This window comes from Mustela nigripes, chromosome 3 (assembly GCF_022355385.1).
Source record: "Mustela nigripes isolate SB6536 chromosome 3, MUSNIG.SB6536, whole genome shotgun sequence".
In the NCBI taxonomy this organism is placed as follows: domain Eukaryota; kingdom Metazoa; phylum Chordata; class Mammalia; order Carnivora; family Mustelidae; genus Mustela; species Mustela nigripes.
The window spans coordinates 32,616,854-32,642,827 of NC_081559.1; the positions used below are offsets into that span (position 1 = coordinate 32,616,854).

General features: G+C 41.5%; 1 protein-coding gene across 1 annotated transcript in view; it reads right to left on the reverse strand.

The window, feature by feature from the left end:
* Positions 1-1,441: 1,441 nt before the first annotated feature.
* AP1S3 (adaptor related protein complex 1 subunit sigma 3) overlaps positions 1,442-25,974 on the reverse strand; it is a 57,176-nt gene continuing 32,643 nt past the window's right edge. The window contains exons 2-5 of the mRNA XM_059393586.1: positions 18,335-18,513; positions 15,984-16,092; positions 8,777-8,914; positions 1,442-3,468 (exon numbers count right to left, since the gene is read on the reverse strand). Of these exons, the coding sequence (XP_059249569.1) occupies positions 3,433-3,468; positions 8,777-8,914; positions 15,984-16,092; positions 18,335-18,513 (462 nt within the window). The 3' untranslated portion in view covers positions 1,442-3,432. The remainder of the gene's footprint in view (positions 3,469-8,776; positions 8,915-15,983; positions 16,093-18,334; positions 18,514-25,974) is intronic.

A 25,974-nucleotide genomic window follows, 5' to 3' on the forward strand; every position in this document is an offset into this window, starting at 1 on the left:
GAGAAATGACAAGTACACTGAGAGGCAGGCAGAGAGAGAGAGAGAGAAGGAAGCAGGCTCCCCGCCGAGCAGAGAGCCCGATGCGGGACTCGATCCCAGGACCCTGAGATCATGACCTGAGCCGAAGGCAGCGGCTTAACCCACTGAGCCACCCAGGCGCCCCTTGAAGACAATTTTAATGGCCCTCCCTTTAATTAATGAAAAATAGTCACTGGCTTATTTTACTTACATCCCAGAGCATCTGACTGGACTTAATCCAAAATGGCAGGAACCATGTGAAAGAATACATTTACATTTACCAACAAAGTTCATTGATTAAACCTTAGAAAAGTAAAGTTAAACACAGTTCCTCAGTGGTGTTTCATAGTGATGTTACAAACAACATGAATCCTAGAGAGGAATTTCTAGAAGAACAACAGCTGATGAAAAAGATTTATCATTATTTTATGAGACTTGATTTGGAAAATGAGTTTGAATGAAGTGAAGATTCACTTATTTTGTCACAGTAAATGCCAACTTTACATTTGTTCATGCAAGAAAAGAAATAACTAGATTTGGGACGCCTGGGTGGCTCAGTTGGTTAAGCAGCTGCCTTCGGCTCAGGTCATGATCCCAGCGTCCTGGGATCAAGTCCCACATCAGGCTCCTTGCTTGGCAGGGAGTCTGCTTCTCCCTCTGCCTCTGCCTGCCATTCTGCCTGCCTGTGCTCGCTCTCTCCCCTCTCTCTCTCTGATAAATAAATAAAATCTAAAAAAAAAAAAATTACTAGATTTAAAGAATGATTGCATCACTAAGTACATGCAAAGAGATCAGATTATCAAAATGTGGCTGAATGGGAGTGCCTGGGTGGCTCGGTCTGCCTTCAGCTCAGGTCTTCGTCCCAGGGTCCTGGGGTAGAGCCCCACATCAGGCTCCCTGAGCCTGCTTCTCCCTCTCTCCCTGCCCCTCCCCACCAATGTTCTCACACTGCTCTCTCTCAAATAAATAAATAATTTTTAAATAATAAATAAATTATTTAATATTTATATATTTAATATATAAATATATTATATATTTATATATTATATATTAATTATTTTATATATTATATATTTAATATATAATATATTATATAATATGTTATTTAATGTATATTTTTATATATATTATAATATATTTATATATTATTTAATATATAATCTACAAATAATATATAAATATAAATATAAATATATAAATACTATTTTTATATATGTGTATATATATATATATATATACACAAAGCATTAAATAATCTCTCATCTGCTGTCACATGACCGTGAAGTTGCTCCTGGATGGTAAGTACCAAGAAAACAAAGAGATCATGCTAAAGGAACTTCACCAGGAAGCGTGGGTAGCAATTTCAAGCATAAAATTGGGTTAAAAAATAATTATATTCATAAAAGTACACTCAAGTTTCTCATTAAAAAATTTAAAAACATTTTATTTGTAAGTTTTATACAAATTTTATATTTACCTTTCACTTGGTAGTTTTATTACAATTATATAATATAAAGAAAATATAATGATTATTTTCACCAAGACCCACATAAAATGCCTCCCAAATCCCTCAAATTTACACAATGTGCTATATCATTATGTTCATTTTCTAGGTGAGACACTGATACGGAGTCTGGAAAGCCCTACACACAGCTCAACAGTGTCTAATGTAGAATTATCCGATTTGAAAAGAATACAGGAATAAATACCTTCACCCCCAAATGGTGGAAAACTTCAAAAGAACCAGAAAAACTGTGTTGATTTACATAAAGCCCATCTCTACAAAACTTTTTAAAAACAGAGTTCCACCATATTGACAACAAAAAAAGCAAAACCACAAATCGGAAGACATAAAATAAACATAAGTAATCAAAAATGACAGTTAAACTTCAACTCGATGCTATCACTGTAATCACATGGTTAATTTGAGTACATATCAGATATTAAAAGCCCAATAATTCCTTCATTTACTAATCTGAGTTCTTTTTAGTAATGACTCTAGTGAGGAATTGGTCAATTTTTTCTTCTGTTCTTGTGGTCTCGTCTTGTTATCGTCCCCGAAATCTATCTGGCGAGATGAATCAAAGAGGACATTTTTTCCATCATGTCCCCTAAAGATCTACCATATAGGATCTTCTAGAGACAGATTACAACAGCAAGCACACTCTTCTCATAGGAAAAGCACTACAGGCCCCTAACTACTCCGAAAGGAATGATCCTAGGCCTCAAAACCAACACTGAAAATGCACAGATACATCAGAAGTGGGGCATCAAGACAGAATATGAGCTATTTCCTTATAATGCCTGATCACATTTACTACCTGGGTATATAGAACTTTCATTCCAGGAAGCACAAATGCAACACAGGCACAATAATCATGGTCAGCAGCAAAATCTGGGACATGAGGAAATAAAAAAGGAAGAGCATCTGCCATATAGGCTGCAATAATAGTCCATTCTCTAAGTAAGCCTAATAAACAGTAAGTCTTCAAATACAGCAGATATACATTAAAACATATTTGAAGCAAAATCTCTCAAGCAGGGAGGGCTTGGAACCTCAAAAATTATTAAAATTATAGCCATAATAATAATAACTGCTGTTGGTATTAGTCTTCATTATACTATTTTTATAGTAAGGGAAGTCAGACACACTGTATCTCCAGACGTCTCAAATCCTTAATAAATACACAGAGTTGGTAGGAACCACAGCCTTATCAGAATGCCCTTAATATTCAACTAAAAGGTAAAATTAAAACCTCAATTAGATAGCAGCTTCCAAGACATCAAAACCATTTAAGTCCCTTATTGTCTTTGGTTATTTTCCTTAATTCCAACCCTGAAAAAATAAATGAATTCGGGACATTAAAATCAGATACATTGTATCTGGACTGAAATTACATTTTACTAAGTATGTTAAAAATGCCTAGCATTATGTATAAACTCTGAACTCTTAACATGACTTGGAATTATTACACAATTTAAAAAGCTAAACATTTAGAAAAGAATTATTAATATAACATATCTTACATTCAAAATCATGGGTTATTACAATACAGTTTTCATCTGTCAGTAGAGGATCAAATGCAACAAAAAACATATTGCAAAGCATTTATTTAAATTAGTTTAAAAATATCACATGAAGTTCAAATGTTGCAAAAAAACATTCAGTCAACTGAGTCACAAAGCAGTTATTTGAACATCCAGACTACAGTAAGTAGGTATATACAGTATAATACAGGTATGTAATAATGATAAATATATAATGTTAAACAATTTTTTGCTAGTTAACAAAGAATCCCTTTTAGGTTATTTTTGGCATGATGTCGGGGGCTCTGTCAAAGAACTGGACGCCAGGCATTGCTCAGGTACAAGCACCCAGTGCATAGCCCTTGGACTCTTCAAGTAGATTCACAGCTAAAATGCAGGCTTGTTCATATATTCTTCCATTGTCTGAAAGAAACAATAAATTAGAACAATTTCCCCTTAAACCACAGCCTTTAGCAGAATGTGAAACCTTTTTTCACTATTTTACTTACTCATTTTTTGCTCTTCCTAAACAGAAGTTCCTGAAACATGTATGCACATAAATCTTTGCATTCTGATCAAGAATGGTGGTTCAAAATTTGAGAATAATTTGCATAATCTCCATATGGCTGGGACTAAATAACTTTCAAAAGAGAAAAAGCTGAGTTTGATCATAAAAAGAATGTCGGATAAGAAAAATACTAAAGTGTCAGCTGCCAGTATATATTGCTGTTGACTTCAGATAAATGTGCCTACTGAAATGATCATGAACACCCCCTCCAGGCACATGTATTAGGGAAATCTCAACTGTATTTGTAGAACATAAGTACTACCATAGATTCTGTGCAAAACATCCTTTTACACTTACTAGCAAGCTATAAAGGATAAACAGACTATGATTCTTAAGAATTTCTTCCATGGGGGCACCTGGATGGCTCAGTGGGTTTAAGCCTCTGCCTTCAGCTCAGGTCATGATCGCAGAGCCTGCTTCCTTTCCCCTCTCTCTCTGCCTGCCTTTCTGCCTACTTGTAATCTCTGTCAAATAAATAAATAAAATCTTTAAAAAAAAAAAAAAAGAATTTCTTCTATGTATTTCACAACGGCTTTCCTCCAAAGTATGCAAACTTTCTTCATTCCCATCAGCTAGCAAGTTTGCTAACATGACACAAGACAATTTTTTTCCAGTACTTTAAAAAACAAAAATGTTTGGACAGATTTGCAATTACAGGTAGAGTTAAAATATTGCGAGCCCTTTACTATGCAAGATAAATGGACTTTCTCTTGCATTCTTTCCTATTGTAAACATACATATTTGTATAACACAGTGGCTCTTGGGTTGAATCAATAAGGAAGTCCAAAGGGGCAGACTTGGGTAATGGCCCTGCCTCTTCCGTGTGAGCCACAGTCAGCTCAATCAGCAACCGTCAACCTGTTCTTAGGCTTGAACCTCAGGGTGCATGATTCACTTGCACCTGCCAGGGAAGCTGATAAGCACGGACCAAACAGAGCAAGACCATGGCTAAGCAACATTGCTCCGAGGTACTAAAGTTAGAGATCAGGTGTTCTGACTGGTTTTCACCAGCTCTGTTTAGAATTCCAGGGCTCCTCTGCTGAAATACTTATGCCCAGTCATCCACACTTTCTTATGAAGTTCTTAAACCTCTTAGATGAACACTAATGGAGAGAAGCCCACACCCTAAGATCTTTGCCCTATACCTCTTCTTACAGAAGCTGGGGGTGTCTTTAATGTTAGCAGGAATAGCACGTTTGCCTGGGGCCCTTGTATATTTTGTAGCATCTAGAGTTTATAGCATGAAAAAAGGAACATAAAGGGGCACTTTGGTAGTTCAGTTGGTTAAGTGTCCAACTCTTAATTTCAGCTCAGGTCATGATCACAGGGTTGTGAGATCGAGCCCCACATTGGGGCTCCGTGCTGGGTGCGGAGCCCGCTTAAGATTCCCTCTGCCCCTCCCCCAACCCCAGTTTGCACTCTCTTGCTCTCTCTCTCAAAAAAAAAAGAGGAATACAAAAATACAGATACAAAATTGGGTATAAAGTTTATTTAGAATGGGAAAAGAAATATCATGATAATTTTTTTTAAAGATTTTATTTATTTATTTGACAGGCAGAGATCACAAGTATGTGGAGATGCAGGCAGAGAGAGAGGAGGAAGCAGGCTCCCTGCTGAGCAGAGAGCCTAATGCGGGGCTCGATCCCAGGACCCTGGGATCATGACGTGAGCTGAAGGCAGAGGCTTAACCCACTGAGCCACCCAGGTGCCCCTCATGATAATTTTTTTAAAAGATTTTATTTACTTGAGAGAGAGAGAGGAGAGCACAGAGGGAGAGTAAGAGGGAGAAGGAGACTCCCTGCTAGCAGGGAGCCTGATGTGGGGCTCGATCCCAAGACCCTGAGATCATGACCTGAGCTGAAGGCAGATGCTTAACCAAGTGAGCCACCCAGGCACCCCAAGATGATAATTTACTTTAAAGGTTTTATTTATTTATTTGTCAGAGAAAAAGAGGGAGAGAGCACAAGTGAGGAGAGTGGGAGGCAGAGGGAGAAGCAGGTTCCCTGCTAAGCAAGGAGCCCAGTGTGGGACCCAACCCCAGGACCCAGGAATCATGACCTGAGCTGAAGGCAGATGCTTAACCAACTGAGCCACACAGGCATCCCTCAGATGATAAATTTTTAAAAGATGACAAATATCACAAAATTCAGAACAGCGTATAGTTTTCATTCATTACGTACCTGACACACTTTATAATATATTCATTATATGGGCACATATGCTTTGAAGTTAGATATCCTACCTTTGCAAATCTGGCCACATGAGCCTGCAGCATTGGAAGGGGCCTGGGCCAGCAGGCTCTGGAATTGTCACCTGACTGGCTTCACAGCCCACTGGCCTCTCGTTCTCGGGCCTGCTTCACTCCACTGGCTAACTCAGTCCGCTAAAGACTGCACAGACTGCTGTTTCTGGGTCATGCTCTTCCCCAGGTCATATGAACCAAGAACACACAAGGTTTGTATTTTCTTGAGCTCGCCCCTTTCGAGGTTGGAACAGACTTTTAAGGCTGACACAACCTTAAAGAGCTCTGCCCTGGCCATTCACAAGAGGACCCAAATCTCTCCCTCAGCACCCCTTCTGTTATCCATCCTGTACCCCCAAGTTTCTTATGTATTCAACACTGTACATGTTGCAACTTTTTACTGCACTATGGCTTCTCTTAGCTGTTAACATGGGTTTTGTTTTTAAGGATAACCATGTTGGGGTGCACCTAGCCATTTCTCATGCATCCACACATATACAGGCGAGGTATCCTATTGCCTGAACTAATGAGATACCCTTTTGGACCCTCACCCCTCATTCTGTGGTGAAACCTCATCTCGGTCGTCCCCGCTGGTGATGCCAGGAATTACAACTCATGCAGGTAATGAGTACCATCCCCCCCTTTCAGCTTCTGTTCCCTTCTTCTCACTTCACACCACTGTCCACAGGTTGTCACCCTCAAAATAAGGCACCTCCTAACGTCACCCCCAACCAATTAAACTGCTCTCTTCTTAGTCCGTATCACTAACATCAAGCCCCAGTACACTCAGAATAATCTTTGAGCATTTGGACATTTAAGACCATGTACCTTCTTATTAAATATGCAAGAACAGCTTTTCTATTCTAAGAAACCTTTCTTAGGTAGGAGCTGGGGAAAGTTCCAGGGGCTAAAAGTGCAAGCAATATTACAAAGGCCTCCCTTAACCTTTAGTAGCTACAAGGATGTGCTTAGGTCCAGAGGACAGGGGAAAAAAGAAAGCAGTCATTTCTTTTCCTGAATGTAATTATAATACTTGTGCTCCTTCATTCTAAACTGGTCAGATAGACACAATCAATTTCCCAAACAGTTCCCCAGACGTTCACTGATTCAATGACTTAGCTGAAGTACCCAGAGCCCAAGAGAGTGCTGATAACGCAGTCTCTATTCGGCAGGTGCTGTGATTTCACCAAGAGACATTTGGAGGGCAATCATGATGTTGCCTGCTCACTAGGGGGATGCAGGGGCTCAATGGAGGGGCTCCTGAGGCCTACCCATTAAGACCTCCCACTCGATCACCAGGGACATGAACTACCGGTTGGCATTTACCTGTGAAAGGGCTCTCTCCTAAAATCCATGCTTCCCATTGTTCCGTGGGACTGGCAGCATCAGGTGCACAGCAAACTCTTTAAAACTCTATGTATGTCTTACAAAGGAGGAATTCAAAATAACTCAGGTGTGTCTTGGCCCCAATTCAAAAAGCTTTGATTACTGCGAGTGCCAAAGACCCTGCTAAAAAGTTCCTTTCTCTGGTAAGGCTTAGACTCCGCAGTCTGGGCCCTGAGGGTAAAATTATAAATAACCCCCAGCATATTTTAAGAAAGGTTGTTCTGTGGAATTTCCAAACCACTGAGTTCTCAAGTACCTTGTAAAATTCCCTTCCTGTGGCATTTGGAGAGAGCCAAGTAAACAGCCGAAAGTTTAAATGCGTTTCTTGAGGGGAGAACACTACTGGGAAGAAATGCGGCAGCCTCTGAAAAGGCACGCGCAGACATTTCGGGGTACCTGCTCCAACAGAGGTCTTCCTCAGGGTCCATTCACCTGAGGACTGCTTCCCCTGGATGGGCAGGAGCAAGTCATCAGTTCAGAGACGTGCCAAAAAGAGTGGCTTGGAAACCATGCCTGATCTTGTTTTATTAACACAATCAGTATCTTCTTTCTCAAACAGCAGGGAGGGTGGCTTTAATGCCAACTTTTAAGAGAGGGTTTAGGATCCTCTGGGATCTCCTGACCTGCTACTGTAAAACAGGCAGGTGGAAAGACCCAAGGATGCTGCGGGAAGAAGGACCCAGGGGTGTTGGAGCTGGGACAGAGCTCAGTTTTGTTCCAGGGTGGCTGGGGTCACCCCATTAGGGAGGCCAAAGGTCAGAGCGGTGATGTGCTCTTTCTCCATGTCCTTGGCAGGAGGGAAGGCGCTGATGTGGATGAGTCCCCTTAGTGGGTATGATGCCTATCTAGACTGCGTCTAAAAGACCCACTGTATTTTATATAAATATCACAGAATCAGGAGCACATGTATGCTTCTGGCCCATTTGTACCTTGGCAAGCAAGCCACAGTATCCCCAATTTATTTATGCAAATAGGAGCACACATGCAGCCTCGCTGGGAGGTGTGAGAAATTTTAATTAAAATGATAAATGCCATCTTCAATAATAAAGGTCTAATATCCCTGGCAAAGGAAATAACGATGTACTCCTATTCTTCTTTCCCAGGGTAGCACAGATATTTTAATGAGAATCTTTTTTTTTTCTTTTTAATGAGAATCTTTTTATACCTTTCATAAAATCCTTGAAAAAATAAAACAGCACCAAGCTTTTGCTACCTTTTTGACAGGGAGGTTTCCTCAGTCAAACATAGAGCAAAGATTCTGGAGCTCAACATCCTCATTCAAATCTCTATTCTACACTTACTGGCTGTGTGACATCAAGCAGGCTGTTTAACCTCTCTGTGTCTCAGTTTCCTCAGCTTCAAAGTGAGGGCAAAAATGCTACCCACCTCTTAGAGTTACAGTGATCATTAAATGAGTTAAACCAGATAAGCTGCTTAGAAAGCTGCACTTGGTGTAAAGCAATCACTCAGTATCATCATTACCCTCACCATCACCATCGCCACCCTCCCCCGTGATACCAGGACTGGGTACTGACCTCCTGTAACATGTCAGAATCTTCAATGGCCTTGACAGCAGATTTTTTGGACGTTTCCTGAATTTCTCCGCCCATTATAAACTCATCAAGGATAAAATAAGCCTTTTCAAAATTAAAGATAATATCCAGCTCACAGACCTGGTAGGACAAAAACAGATGTTTTGAGAAACTTGCGGGAATATCAGGGCAAACCCATGTCAGCATCTCAAGACGTCTCAACAGTTACACCCATGCGGCACACCAAAGACAGAACCATCGGATGGAACTGGAAGGAATGGGAAACAAAGTGAAGGGATTGCAGGCCTTAAGCAAAAGTAAAACCACATTCCATTATGCAGACCATGTCCCTAAGTAATATTCCTTTATGTCACAACAAGAAATCTGAGACTTGAGACAGGCATCAGGAAGCTCGGTTCATATTTCCATGGGTATGAACAGAAGCCAAGTCGCCACAGCAAGTCAGGCAGAGGACAGCGCCTGCTTCCCCCTGCTCTTCTGTCTAGAAATCTTGGCTCCTAGCTTTGGGACTCTCAGAAGCTCACTCTTCAGAGGCAAATTAACCTAGCTGTGCTAATTTCTCTCAAAATCATGTCACAAGCCAGTGGTTCTCAAATTTTAGAGTGTATCCGAGTTATCCAGAAGGCCCCCTGAGGGACACACTGCTTGGGCTCCAGCCCAGGAGTTTCCGATTTGGTGGGTCTGCGTAAGGACTGAGAGTCTGGACTTGTAACTGGTTCCCAGGTGATGCTAATGGTGCGGGTCTGGGGACCACACAGGGAGAGCGACTGTCACAGACCAAAGCGGAGTCCGACAGATTTTGCTGTGTAAGGAAAGCAAGTGGCAAGAGCTACCCCCACTCAATCATCCAAACAGGGCTTGTTTCCAATTCCCCGACCAGGCACCACTCAGGCGCCCTCCTGATGTTCTCCTTCTTGCTCATTCCTCAAGTCCCCAGCACTCCTCTTTCCTGTTCCACACCCTCTGGAAGGTTTCCACCTGCAAGTTTTCAGCCCTCCCCCTCCTTGGCCTCCCAGCAGCACTGGATACCCTTCAGCAATCTTTTTCCTGAAAATCCTCTCTCCCTTACTCCCTGACTTTGGCAATGCCATTCAATGCCTGTTCTTGTCTTCCATCGCTGTTGAGTCCTTCTCAGACTTGTTGGATGAGTTCTCCCCCTGCTACTTGGGGGTAGCATTTGGTTAGGAAGTATTTATGGAGTGCTTGGGACATAATCAGCAAAACCCGGCCTCACTGCTACATGTGGCTTACTTTCCAGTGACCCACTTTCTGCTTAAACGCTGGTGTTTTCCATGAAAGCCTCTTCTCTTAACCCTGGGTATATTCTAGAATATCCCACGGATGCTCTCTGGCTGTGTCTGGCATGCGGGTGTCTTAACAAACCTAGGTGTCTAGCCCTAATCTCCTTCTGGGGGGAGTCCCGTGTTTCCACCTGCTCATTAGACCTCTCTGCCTGGATAGTCCTCAGCCCAAGTCACCAGGTGCCAAGCTGTGGTTAAGCGAACTTTTTTTTCCCGTAGACCTTGTTTTGCTTTGTAGCTGCAACCTCTACCTGTGGCCCAATCGAATCATTCCACGGGTTCAACTTCCTTCCCCTTCGCTCTCATGCTTCTCCCTCCTTTAGTCTCATCCCTCAGTCTGGTCACCAATTCCTACTTACTCTGCCGTGTAAATAAAGCCCAACCCTTCCTGTCTTCTCCCCGATCATTGCCACTGCTCAGACCTGCAGTGTCTCTCATTAAGGCCACTACAATGACCTTCTAGGTGGTGTCCATCCCCAACCAAAGCCAACAACCACTAACACTCCAGTGAGCTGCGATACTGTTCTTCCCCGTGTGGAGTCTTATACGCAGGACGAAGCTTCCATTCCTCCGCCTGGCACAGAGGACTCCTGGGCACCCGGCCGGGGCGGGTTCTCTGCAGCCCACGTCAGCACTCAGCCCAGGTACACCCACACTCCACTAACTCGCAGGGACTCTTCTTCCTTTCCCTTTTGCCCCTCCCAGCAATTCCTGGGATGGCCCCCAGATGGCCTTTCTTTATTCTGCTGGCAAAATTCAGCTCATTCTTCAAGGCCAAATTCAAAAGTCAGGGGCACAATGATTCCACCAAAGCCTCTTTCCCCCATTCAGATGTCACTCTGTGTTGCTCTGTGTTCTGCTATATCTTGTGGGCACTAGTATATGGATGTCTGACTGATCAATCTCTGACTGATCAATCTGATCAATCTCTCCACCAGCACTTATGTGAGCTCAGGCACAGACCTTATCATATCAGTCATCTCGTTATCCCTGGTACCTAGTGCTACATAATAGGACATAATACACATCTGTAGGATAAATGAGTCACTCACCACTTAGGCCTTGTTTCTATGATGCTGGGAATTAACGGCTTCCCAGATTAACAATTCTGTGATGCTACTGAATGCTATAACTTAACATAAAACGGATGTCAACATTTTAGCAAAGGTTCCATATACTTAAGGTTTAGGTCAATAAACTTGCAGACTCCATAAGGTAAACAGTTAGGTAAATACCACTATCATAAATGGCCAGCTCAGAAAAACTCACCTAACTCATCTGCAAAGGTCATGGTCTCATTTAGAAAGCAGCATCAAATAAGTAAATCAACCAGTGGGTGTATATATCTAGAGCTACTTCCCTCTTCCCTCAATAGTCTATCTTTGCCTGCCGTGATCACATGGAAATTCCATGTAGAAGTTGGAAACGAAGGAGACGGATTTCCATGGATGGCCATGGGGGAAAAAATAAAGAAGAACTTGCAGGATAATATGCATAATACAATCCCATTTAAAAATAAAACTGTATATGTCTAGAAGGATATGTTAAAAAAATGCAATTTTAAACAATACAGAGAAACAAAAAGAAAGCACAATAGATCAGACATCCATGCTCATTAGAAAAGGTAGAAGAAGCAAGCAGTTACCAGAAGTCAGAAGAGGCAGGAAGTCAGGAGTTACAGTAGCAAGAGCTGAGGAACCTCAAAGTTCAAGGCAGGTGTAGACCAGGAATCTGAGACAGACGGGAGCCTCATTAGGAGAAACCAGCAATCAGAATCCTGCAAGATGAACTTGACAGATACTAATGCAAGTCCTCTGGTTCTCTAGGACCATCTCAAACCCCACTCTCAGAGTGACAAGCTGTAGGGTTGGCCAACAGCCATGGGGCAATTAATTTACTGCATCTAGTTTCAAGGGATGGGAATAAAGTAACATGGCACCCAAAGCCAGATACACACACACACACACACGCACGCACGCACGCACGCACGCACAACAGAGGCAACCTGGATATACAATTACTATATCTAGATCATAAGGAAACAGATGCACAAGTTCTACTGGAATTATAGAGAGTGTTACAAATGAGCAACTATTTCATATAGAGCAACTCCAAAATGCTCCTTCTATGGTTATTCTTTGAGCTTAACCCCAAGGGTTTACTACAGCCACAAGTAAGAACAGGAAACATCTCCCAGAGCACCTTAGACCAAATGCAGACCAATTACTCAAATACTTGTGAGTCCACCTCAAGGGTACTGTCCCAGTACATCAGGAAGATGCCCTTGATACTCAAATGACTGCATTTCATCTAATAATGCAAAAAACAAATGATTTCCATGTTTATAAACATAGGAGCCTGTTAGGATTTTTTCTCATTTCTGATGTATCTGTATTCTGGAGGAAAGCTTATAAAAGGCAAAAACAGTGATAATTTAATTTTACCCTGATCTCTTAGTCTATGCTTTACTATAATTTGGCCTGAGGGTCTACTCGTATAGCAGAGTACATGATGCAGAAGATTATTCCTGGCAATTCAATAACTCAATACTTCTGAATGAGTCTAAGAACTTTCTCTTACTAAATTCTGTTCTTAAGTAAATACAAAAAGCTTAAATTATATATAGTAAATGTATAAAACCAGACACAATACTTATACAGTGTAAGACACAACAACGTAGCAACTGACAGTTTGTAAAAAGTATTGTTAATTACACTGTCTCTTTTATCCTCACAACAGTCCCATGAGATTAGCAAAGTAAATATTTCTATTAACATTTTTGAGTGTTATTTTTCTTATATGTCAATTAAGGATTTATTCCCCAGCCAAAATCATGGGTCTGGTGAGTGAGTGATGAGTGGACACCAGGACCCAGCAGGACTCAGAGCCCTCCACGTCCTCCCAGAAAACGTCCTAAGTCAAGGTCAAACTTCTCTGGAACAGCAACTCCCATACACTCTGAGCACATCTGCAAAAACTCACACTGTAGTCTGTAATGGGAAAATATAGCAGGTGCCTAAATCCTCAGACAGACCTTTATCTAGTGGGAGATTCTGGGGTATTTCCTCTTAGCCTCCATAAATTGGGGTTAATGCTGTTTACTGAAGATCGAAAGATTAACTAGTTAATCCTTGTAAATCTCCCTGGAATTGAAAAATGCTCGAAAAACACATAAATTAGTAGCCAGAGATTCTGATTTATCTGTCATAGGAAGATAATATTTTCCAGTGTTATAAGAGAAGCCTGGTACAAAGTCTTCTCTTCAATAATATTAAGGGCAGAATTCCAGGAAACCTTCAGGATTAACACAAGAGGAAAAGAGAGCCAAAGAGAAATATATTATTCCTGCGATGATGTCAATGAGAATCAGTACTGGTAGGCTTTGCTCATCACAGTTAATTAATAAGAACTGAACACCTACTGGGCAGATAGCCTTGAATTGCTCTTAGCTGCTCTTAGCTTAATAAAAGATTCATTGAATTTTTTAGTGAATTAAATTTTGGTCCATGGCAAAGACAGAGCGTCTAAAGGTAGGCCAAAAATAGGATGAAAAATTAATGTTAGAGAAATAGGAATTCATTCTGATTCTCCTTATATCTTAACTGGGCTCACTCAGCTTTGGTGAAGGTGATTTAGATTCTCTTAAGAAAGCAACGTGATCTGAAATATCTAATATTTGGTCAGATAAGACTGACATCAAAATTTAACCCCCATTCACATTACCACAGTCAGGGAAATCTAGGAAAACACAACAGGTCAAACCAGAGTACAGAAATTAAGGAGAGAAGGCAGGTCCTGGGAAACCTGGGCCTCAGGAAAACACCTTCAGGCCTTTACAAAAGGCCAAGGTTGCAGTGGATTTGACAATGTCAGGCTTCCTTTGAATAATGGAAAGCATAAAATTAAATAAACCCATGTTCAAAAACATGCAATTATACACTTGCAAATCTCTCTTTAAAACATGAAAATAAACATGGGGAGCTAAGAGAAAGAGAAAGGGAAATGGTCTGGCTATCTTACTCTCTATACACTGACCAACGATCTAAAATCTCCCAAGCAACATTTAAGGTCATCTTCTAACATCATTTACAAAGGAAAGTAAAGGGATTGAATAAAAAGGATGAAGGGAAGGAGGGAGAGAACATTCTTTCAAAAGCCTTTCGAATACTCACCCTTGTGGAAATAGTTGCAAGTAATCAGATAACCGCCCCCCCCAACACTGCGAATGCTACTCATTCCATTGACCGGAGCACAGAAAGTGCTCTGTCCCAACAACACTTACTAGAAATCCTCAGTGAGCTGGAACAGGGAAGGCACCTGACTGAGAGAAAATATATTCCAAATCCAATGATTTATTTCTTAAGACCGTGAACTGGCTGGTATGTTCCTGGAACATTTGCTAAAATCTGCCCCAGAGTGACTCACAAGTGTTGGAAAAAATCAAACAACTAAGTGCCAGGTCATGATTCCAAGACATTTACGGTCTGGTGTTCATACAAACCTTGCACAAGTGAAGGATGATACCAGGCTGTTCTATGTCGCCAGAGCACTGAGCATATCAGGGGTGAAAAGAGAGAGAACAGTGAGAAGGTTGGAGAAGTGGTCTGGGACTGATGTTTAGAAAGCTTGAACATAAGGCTAAGAAGCTGGGCTTTTATTCAGTATAGATGCTGGAAAGTGGCTGAGGACGACTGTCACCTGGATCCATGCACTGCAAGGAAGGCGGTAACTAACAAGGCAGGAAAGGGAAGCAGAGACAAGCCCAGAGGTGCAAAGGGCCAGAGATGAGGTTTCAAGCAAAAGCAAAACTGCTATCTCAGGTAAGCCTGTACTACTGAGAGTGGAAGGAAGGGATGGTTTGTAGACCCATCTGAACAGACAAAGGCAGCCTTTAGCAAAGGGTGGAGGAAGAAGAAAGAAAAAAGCACTGAAGGATCCTGGGACATAATAAACTCGATCACAAGACACAACAGGTTTGCAGAAGAAGATTTTTAGCTCTTGATATGTTTCGACTGAGACGGCTAGGAGAAGCCCAGAGAAGACCGTCCTCGGCAGAGGGAAAGAGAGCCATCTGGTCCCAGATTCCAGAAGAAGGCAGGCAGGGAGACAGACATACAAGGAGAGTAGAAAGGGCAGGGGGGAGGAAGAGAGCTAGGGGCAGAAACCAAGCCATTAGAAACAGGAGGAGAACCAGCAGAACTCAGGGTTGTGGCAAAAAAAGAAAGAGGAGCAGGGAGGAGCAAAAATCCGGTGCTGTAGGGAGGTCAGGGGAAGGCTGGAGAAGCATCCCTAGTCCTGACCATTAGGAAGGGGCCAGTGGTACCTTCATGATTTCCTGGGAACCCTCAAGGAGGAGCCCAAGCCGTAAGAGTAAATGAGTTCTAAGGATGGGGGCACCTCATACAGGATATTACTGGGCAGTAAGTGCACGGAAATTAAGTAGCAATAGGAAAAGGAAAAGGATTTTGGTTTCCCTGTGTATGTGTTTGGCATTTTTTTATGTATAAATAATATTAGAGAACACTCGGAGCGTACTGAAAGAAGCCGGAGAGGGGATTAAAAAGTCAAAATAGCAGAGAGATGACAGGCAATGAAGAACGAAGAGGAAAATATCAAGGAACCCTGCACAATTAAATTCTCGTTCATTGAACGAGCTCTCTATGGTGGTTGTGGTCTGAAGACAGAGAGAGACACAGCCTGTCTCTTGAAAGCTTTGGCTCCTTTGTTTACAAAGAACCATGGGAAGGGGGAGAATGCCTCATATTCTGATCCTTGTGCAAATGCAATTCGTACTTTAGACTTGAGAGAGGGAAGGAAAGTGATAAAGACAGAACTGACATAAGAGCTGAAATAGGAACTGATTCCAAAGAGACCAGAACAGCACTCACATTTCCAAAGTATTTGTCCAGCAACTCCACGTAACGGTGCACGATCTCGAGAGTCAAGAGCTCATTGTCCTGATTTTCTACAGCACAGCAAAAATACAAACTAGCATACCTTGAAAGGAAAAACACGAAGAAAGAAAAGTAAAATAAGATAAGATGACACATCCAATACCCCAAAGATGGTGTTTTCTGCAGTGAATATGCAAAGCTCCCCCCATCCAAATCCAAGAAAGAAGCCATCATGGATCACATCCAATAGCCTCCCAATACGTGAAAGAGAATATATAAAAATAGCATGCCCATTGGGCTGTACCGATTAATTACATAAAAGACTCTCAACACCGTTTTACCCTGAGGAACTATAATCAGGCAGACGTGGTTTTCAGCCCACCGTTATGGGGAGGGTGCCTGCTCACACCCCTCCGCGGCTTGTGAGTGTCCTTTCTAAACCTCAAGGCTTTGACCCCAGCTCTCACCTGACATGGTGTTGCACTCCTGTATGTGACCGGCCCTCAGCCCATCCAGCCCGTCCTCCAGTGACTTTCTTCCACCCGAAATCCTCTTCCCCACCCCCACCTGTGTGGTTAACGCCGACTTCCCCGCTTAGCTCTGAGTGTGGATGTCCTTCCTCCTGGAAACCTCTGACCTCCCGCCCTGGGCTGGATGCCGGGCTCTGCCCTCCTGAGCCTCTCCCATCAGAGCGGCTAGTGCTCTTCATTGCCCATTTCATGGCCTGTCTCTGCCCCACTAGGTCACTGGCTTCCCAAGGGCAGGCGCCGAGTCTGCCTTGCTCACCATGATGTACTCAGGCACTGCAAATATCGGTTGAGAGAACTGTTAAAGCCTATTCTTCAAACAATGGCTTAAATCACAAATGAACTCAAAGGTTTTAAAAGCCAGTAGGCAGAGAGTAGATAGGGACAAGCTTCTTGTTGACAAGTGCTTCCTGGGACTTTGCCTTGCTGTTCCTGGGATGCTTATTAAACGGGGCCTTCACGGACATCTCTCCGGAGGCTCGTACTAAAAGCTTTAACCTTGGACCCAGCAGCAGCAGCTCTGCCCGGGCACTTCCTGGTAATTTACTCCATTAAATATAGCCTGCCAAGTTGTCTCTGTTTTTGCCTTTCAGGTTTTAGAAACACCCTTTGCAAGAGCCTTCCCAATGTGCATTTTGCTTCTGGAAGTGGCAATAGGATGCTGAATGCAGAGTCCGGTTGGCTGGGTTCTGGTCCTGGCTTAGACATCAATTATTTGGGCCTATGGGCAAAATGGCTTTACCTCTTAGGTAAAGTTTCCTTCTCTATAAACTGAGGTTGCTTGCCAGTACGGTCTTGCTATGGCAAGCATGTGCAATAATGAGAAAATATATAGGTTTTAAAGCCAGAAGGAGGGGTGCCCAGGTGACTCATCTGCTTTTGATTCAGGTCATGATGTCAGGGTCCTGGGATCAAGCCCCAAGTGCGGCTCCCTGCTGCGTGGAAAGCCTGCTTCTCCCTCTCCCTCTGCCCTTCCCCCATCCCCACTCATGTGCTCTCTCTCAAATAAATAAATAAAGTCATTTTAAAAATTTAAAAAAAAAAAGCAAAAAGGATATGCATCTGAATTCCGGCTCTCCCAACTGCCCCTTATTTCCTGTGATTGAAGACTAATTACTTAGAAACTCTCTGTGGCTTCAGTTTCCTCCTTTGCAAAGATGAGTGATAATAGCAATAATAAGGGCTGGCCATCGCTCTAGCCCCTTCACCTGCATTTTTTCCCACAGCATTTGTTACTAACGGATAGGGTTTTGTTTGCCTGACCGATGAGTACGCTCCGTAAGAGCAGCTCTGGTGCCCGTCTTGTTTGTTAAGGCATCTGCAGTCATTAGAGGTGCTGGAAATGTAACAGGTGCCCAGAGGCTATTTCTTTTTTTTTTTTTTAAGATTTTATTTACTCATCTGACAGACAGAGATCACCGAGAAGCAGGCAGAGAGAGAGGAGGGAGCAGGCTCTCCAGAGCAGAGAGCCCAATGTGGGGCTCGATCCCAGGACGCTGGGATCCTGACCTGAGCAGAAGGCAGAGGCTTTAACCCACTGAGCCATCCAGGCGCCCCCCAGAGGCTATTTCTTGATGCACTGCATTATCCACATGTAGATCACATCCCTAGAATCCATCCTGGCACATCCTGGCACATGGAAAGCCTTTCAATAAATGAGAGCTCTTTTTCTGTTAAGTCTACTGGTACAAATATTTGGGCTCCAGACTCCAAAGATTTCAGTAAATGATGCAATTGGTGTTGTAATAAAAAATGTTCAGGATTAAACAATCCAAAACAATAATGAGAAAGACAGATCTCATAGACAGTTACTCACACCTTTTATAAACAAGTTTTAGCTCCTTCCAGTCAACAAAACTGCTTGTTCTCTGACCACGAGAGAGAATAATCTGAACAATTTCCCGGATGATCTTTTTCCTCTCTTTGTCAGGGAGAGTCGTGTACCATTTCTGCAGCCGCAATTTCCCCTGTCTACTGAAAAGCAATATGAAATGTATCTAGAACAAACAAAGGACAGAGAAAAACAGAACTTGATCAGCTAAATCATTCTACGTAGACACTGGAAATTAAATGGCAGGGTTTACAAGCAATGATAATTCTGCACAAATGAAAAAGTTCTCACCAGTATGAAACTATCTCATCTGAAAATTACATTTAACCCATCCAAGGACAAGGAAACGTGTGCATCACAAACATGACTTATTGAGATTAGAGGGGAAAGATACGAGTTTCAAATATTATATATTCCCTTTTGGAGTCACAAATTATTATATGCAAAAAAATAGAGAGTTACATACTCTTATTGAGAAAACAATAAAATTTTCCTTCACAAGAATAAATAAAGTGTTAAAAACTGCAGAAGAGTTTACTTTAAAAATTACACCCAAGTTCCATATCACAACTATGGCAACATAACGACAATAGAGGGAAAAGGGAGAGAAGGGAAGGGAAGAAAGATAAGGCACTAGAAAAGGGTGAGAAAGCAAGAAAGGGGCTACATTCTCGGTCTTTTTTTTTTTTTTTAAATAAAAATTGTATATATTGAATGCATACAACAGAGTGATCGAATCTACATCTGTCTATAGTAGCATGTTTACTATAGTCAAATTAATTAATATTTCATCTTCTCACATTGGTTATTATTGTGTATATGTGATAGAGTCCTGAAATCTACTCCCTTAGTAAATTTCCAGTATTCAACCCAGTGTAATTAACTGTAGTTGTCATCAAGAACAGCAGATCACTAGACTTACTCATATTAAAACTGCAACTCTGTGCTCTTCAACCAACATCTCCCCATTTCCCTCACCTCCCCAGTCCTGGTAATCACGGTTCTACTCTATATGCCTCTATGACTTACAACTTTTTAGACTCCTCTTCATATGTGAGATCATGCACTACTTGTCTTTCTCTGTCTGGCTTATTTTATTGAGCGTGATGTCATCCAGGTTCACTCATGATATCACCATGACAGGATTTCTTTTTTTTTTTTTTAAAGATTTTATTTATTTATGAGAGAGAGAGAGAGCAGCACGAGCAGTGTGAGGAGCAGAGGAAGAGGCAGACTCCTCGCTGAGCAGGGAGCCTGACCCAGGACTTGAACCCAGGACCCTGGGATCACGACCCGAGCCAAAGGCAGACACTTAACTGACTGAGCCACCCAGGCGCCTGATTTCTTTCTTTTTTTATAACTGAAAATATTCCATTATATACACACACATGCACACACACACAACACACACACATATATATACCACATTTTCTTTAGCCATTCATCCATTGATGGACACTTGGGTTAATTCCATATCTTGGCTATTGTGAATAATGCTGCAAAGAACTTGGGAGTGCAGGTATCTCTTCAAGATTCTGATTTCAGGGCACCTGAGTGGCTCAGGGGGATAAGCCTCTGCCTTCGGCTCAGGTCATGATCTCAGGGTCCTGGGATCGAGTCCACATCAGGCTCTCTGCTTGGCAGGGAGCCTGCTTCCTCCTCTCTCTCTGCCTGCCTCTCTGCCTGCTTGTGATCTCTCTGTCAAATAAATAAATAAAATCTTTAAAAAAAAAAAAAAAAAGATAGTGATTTCATTTCCTTTAAAAATATACCCAGAAGCTGGTTGCTGGATCATACATCAGTTCTATATTTAATTATCTGCAGAACCTCTATACTGTTTTCCATAATGGTTGCACGAGTTTAGATTCCCACCAACAATGTTCCCTTTTCTTTACATTTTCATCAACACTCTATCTTTTGTCTTTTTGGCAACAATCATTCTAACCAATGTGAGGTGATCTCTTATTGTTGTGATCTGCATCTTTCTGATGATTAATGATGTTGAGCATCTTTTCATATACCTGTTGGCCATCTGTACACCTTCTTTGAAGAAATACCTGTTCAGGTCCTTTTTTTTTTTTTTTTTAAGATTTTCATTGATCTGACAGAGAGAGACACAGCGAGAGAGGGAACACAAGCAGGGGGAGTGGGAGACAAAGCAGGCTTCCCACCGAGCAGGGAGCTCTATGCAGGGCTCAATTCCAGGACCTTGGGATCACGACCTGAGCCGAAGGCAGACGTTTAACGACTGAGCCAGCCAGGTGCCCCTGTTCAGATCCTTTGTCCACTTTTTAATCAGGTTATTTTTTTTCTTGCTATTGACTTAAGTTACTTATATATTTTGGGTATTAACCTCCTAACAGATGTATGATTTACAAAGATTTTCTTCCAGGTGGTCTCTTCGTTCTGTTGATTGTGTCCTTTGCTGTGAAGAGGTTGTTTGGTTTGAAGTAACCTCATTTATTTATTTTTGCCTTTGTTCCCCTTGCTTTTGGGGTAATATCCAAAATGTCTCTGCCCAGACCAATGTCATAACGCTTTTTCCCTATTCTTTCTTCTAGTCATTTTGCAGTTTCAGATCTTACAGTTAAGTCTTAATTCACTGTGAGTTGGGTTTTTTTTTTTTAATATGGAATGAAAGAAGGGTCTAGTTTCATTCTTTTGCATGTAAATAACAAATTTTCCCTACACCACTTATTGAAACTTGTCCTTTTCCTACTACGTGTTCTTGATAGCTTTGTTGAAGATCAAACTGCCTTAACCCAAAGGTCTTTCCTCTGCTTTGTGGGTAACTTAGCTGAGAGCATTAGAATAGACCATCTCATGTAGGAGTTGTCTTTGTCATCATGATAGAACTGTAACAATTGAGATAGTGTGTTGCCTATCTGGAAGCAACCGGATCTATATTCAATTAAGTTTCAAAATGTGTATTTTAAGTAAGGGTTTATATTCTAACGCATTTTAAAAGCTGTAAATGAATGGAAGACATCATAACATGCAGAAATTTACTTTGGTAACTTGGAGGTACAGTAGATAATGCTTTTCAGAAACTGTCAGATGGTATATTTATTTGATGGGAGATTAAATTTTCTCAATGCACCATGTGAGAAGTTTAGAATCATAATTTATTTCATCAGGTTTTTGCTTTGTTTTCTTTTCTTAAAAAAATAAAGTTCAGTAGAGGTTAAGTGTGTTATGGAGAGAAGAATGATATATACTGGAAGCCAAAATAATTAAAATTTTAAAAACTTTTTTTAAAAGACTTTATTTATTTACTTGAGGTGGGAGGGAGCACACACAAGGTGGGAGGGGCAGAGGAAGAGAGAGCAGCAGAATCCCCACTGAGCAGGGAGCCCCACGACTCTGGATTCAATCCCAGGATTCAGGGATCATGACCCGAGTCAAAGGCAGATGTTTAACAGAATGAGGCACCCAGCTGCCCCTTTAAAAACTTTTTATAAATAAAATATCCACCTCCTTTTATTGAAGAGGTTTGGCTCTGAATATCAGAACATAGGTCATAAAAACTCACTAGGCGGTGATCTGAGAGCCAAAAGTAACCAGGTTCTTTCCCCAGAGCTCCTCGTACCTCCAACCTACAGAATTTGAGGGCTTCTTAATAAGGTTATATTGTGTCTTAGAAAGAAAACATCTCTTAGAACAAGGACTTAAGGACCAACGTATCATCAGCGAGGAAAAGCAAGTGTGAAAGCCTTGCTCATCTAGCAAATTTAAGAAACATCACCCTCAGACTGGAATTTTAAATATCTGCTGAGAAGGCAGCATTTTCTTAAATACCCATTTCACTGTCAGCACAGGTATAAATAATTCAGTAAGGGAACACAGTCACTGTTTTCTAAGAATTGAATTGAGAAAGGTATTTTTACTTCCAAGAAGAGATCATCCTAAAAGTGACATTCTGAAAGTACAAGGTGGAAATAAATAAATAAATAAATAAATAAGGTGGAATGGTGATAGAATCATAAAATCTCAGAATCTTGAGAACAAACCTCAGCTTTGGATCATCACCAATGAATAAGTCTATTTAATCCAATGTCTAGCAAATGGTCTAGAGATGTCTAGGAAAATGAAATTGACACATTTCTTAGTGTTCACTTTGCATTTCCTGTCAGAAAATTTTTTTTCTTCCCATCTAACCTAAATCCCTTCTGTTAAAATTTAAACCAGTTTTCCCTGATTTTATCCACAGAGTATATTAAAAGATGGTATGTCGTAACTAAGTCTACACATATTTGAAGACAGCCTTTCAGGTGACCATGAATCATTTTCATTCCAGGAGAAATAACCCTGGATTCCTGTTGTCTTCTTACTGTTCTATCTCCAGACCTCAAGGTCATCATTGTGATTCCTCCCAGATTTTTCCACAGGCTAAGTAAGTGCTACTTTTAATTGGGGGCACTCAGATGGATACCCAAAGTTCCAGAGAGAGGCTGGAAGTAGGGCTGAGTTTCATTATGGATTACTTTCTAGTTCTTCTACATTGCAACAGTCTCTCAGGATCAAGGGCCTCCCTTCTTAAAAACAGATCAACAATGTAGGGCAATGAACAAAGAGCAACTCTTTCTCCTAACAACCAGTTCAAAGAGAAAAGATGATCAGGAACCTGATACATAAAAGCCCATATAAATAGAAATACGTTCTAAATTCAAAAGAAGCAACAAATTGATTCAAGTTTATCCCATAATTGCCTTGCTTAAGACAGTGTTGAGAGATTTAGCCTTCCCAAGTTCTCCTCTGAGATAGAACATAGCTCGTGTTTGTGGTGTCTGGTGTCTGTCATGCCTCCAGAGTTAGGGTGGCTTGAGAGAACCAGCAGAATGAGTTGTAGTGACTCACAGGAGTTCATCACCTCCAGTAATTAATTTTATCTAATTTATCAATTTAGTCATTCAAGGCATCTTTGAATAATGGGTTTCAAGAGGTTAATCAAACATCTTTATTGATTAGCATTAGCTTGAGAGTAGGAGGAAAGCAATTGGAAGGATTCTTTCAATATTTACAAAGAGCCAAGTGATGTCATAAACAAACTTCATCTGACTTCAGAAAATAACGCCCAGACATTCCCCTTCCATAGTACTGCTGAGATAGGAGGAGTAATAGAGAGGCTGACTGGTAATACCTTTCTGGAAAATGCTAACTCCAGAAATAACCATAAAATCCAATGAACTGTGTTGAGCGGGGTTGACTTCTTACATTTAGCCCAAATGCTTTGGCCTCAGGTGGACACAGCTTCACCAAGACCCCCCGTTCTTATCTCAGAAGCCCTTCGGAGGGGTCTGGTTCTGTACCAGATGATCCTTTAAATCCAAACATGTCTGGTTAATCCAAGCATTCTTTGTCCTCAGAGTGTCCACTAGTATAATCCTTGACCTAACTGGGGATAGCCCAAATTTGTAACTTTGACCCAGAATGCAAACTACTCTGGGCATTTTCGTAATTTTATTTCTGAAGCATGTCCAGGGAGGTACCCTTAGGCTTTTGCAGGAAGCACAAAGCAGACCAATACCAATCTACTTAGCCTGCTGTTTTGAACCGGTGTTAGCCATCTTCCTCCTCCTTAAAGATAAAAGGTGAAAGCATCCAGAAGCAGCTTTGGTTCTTAAAGTTTACAAATCTAGTAGACCCACGACTAGCTTACAAGAAGAGAGGCATCCAGGAACCTCTTCCTATCCCCAACACTGTCACCTCACCAACACCACATATGCAGGGCTGGCTTGTATTTCAAGATCTGAGCTGCAAATATAAACCCATACAATCCTATGGCACCCTATAACCCATAATACATCGCTTAAATAACACTATTTTTGGAGTCCTCACCTCCTTAACCCCCTTTCCAACTGCTGCAGCCACTCAACAAACTCCCAATCCAGATCAGCCCATCCACCCTCCTCTCTGCTTCTCTACTGAAGCATCAACCACTCCTGAGAAAAACTGCAGAGGGCTTTGCAGATCGGTACTATTTTATGGGTATGAAATCTCCAGTGCTACTTGGAAACTCTCCATCTACCTCTTCAAGTAAAGGGGTTGCTAAGCAACTGCCCCCTTCTATTCCCCACAGGGGTTATTGCTAAGTCACGGCCAAGCCCCTCCTATTCCTTACCTCCATCCTTACTCCCTGACTCTGGGAAGATAAAAGTCAAGAGGATCAAAATCATTCCACAGGATTCCCTTAGCTCCTCCCACACCAGTACACATCTATACGCACAAACTCAGTCACCCCCTGCACCCCCAACCAATTGACTTGTTCCCTATCACCTTCTGTTCTGGTTGCCCGCCCTCATCTATGTCTTCAGGAAGGTGGATTCAGCATTCTGACATTGTCCCTCCCTTCTGAGACTCCTTACATGCACATACTAAATAATTCCAAGTCTCTCTCATGTTTAAAAAACAACAGTCCTCTCTAGAATCCCAATCTTGACTCAGCCAGTGCCAAGAGTCCAAAAAGTCCCCATACCTTTTGACCCAATGACCCTACTGTTTAAATCTGGACTAAGGATGTACCTTAAAATGCAGATAAACATTTAGGCATTAATGCTTACTGTAGTTCTTTATAGTAACACACAAACTATAAAACTGTAAACTAACTAAATTACCAACAATAGAGACATTTTTAAATGCCATTTGTTAAATGATTCAATAAGTGAGAAGGCCTACAGTATAATGTTACATTTAAAAAAAGAATATAAAAAGGTACACGGAGCATTACAGCAACAATTTAAAACTATACTTACGTAGACATTATATAAGGGAAAGACATGAAACTGCTCATGGTGTTTATGCTGGAAGACTGGAATTACAAATGTTATTTTCTTCTTTGTACTTACCTGGAATTTCCCAAATTCATATGGATGATTTTATAATTAGAAAAAATGCTTAATGAAAAGAATATTAGCAAGTTCAATAAAAATTAGTCAGGATTCTATCTGAAGGCCAAATACTAAGTAAATGTCAAAGTGTTTTCAACAAATAAAACTATACCTCAAGGAGACTGCACGCTCCTCGCTACTCAAGAGATCCTGCAGACAAACGCCTCCTCCCTTGGTCCCCCCATGTCCCCCTACGGGACACCTCCACCAGGGGTGTGACCATGGGACTAAGCCTGCATAAGGAGAAGGAGGATAGGGAAAGAACATGAAAAATGGTCATTGTTGGATGAAGAACCTCAATGTGAGAAAGGAATCCATCCAAATCCTTGAGGAGAACACAGGCAGCAACCTCTTCGACCTCAGCCACAGCAACTTCTTCCTAGGAACATCGCCAAAGGCAAGGGAAGCAAGGGCAAATGAACTACTGGGACTTCATCAAGATCAAAAGCTTTTTCACAGCAAAGGAAACAGTTAACAAAATCAAAAGACAACTGACAGAATGGGAGAAGATATTTGCAAATGACATATCAGATAAAAGGGCTAGTATCCAAAATCTATAAAGAACTTATCAAACTCAACACCCAAAGAACAAATAATCCAATCAGGAAATGGACAGAGGGCATGAACAGACATTTCTGCAAAGACCTCCAGATGGCCCACAGACACATGAAAAAGTGCTCCACATCACTCAGCATCAGGGAAATACAAATCAAAACCACAATGAGATACCACCTCACACC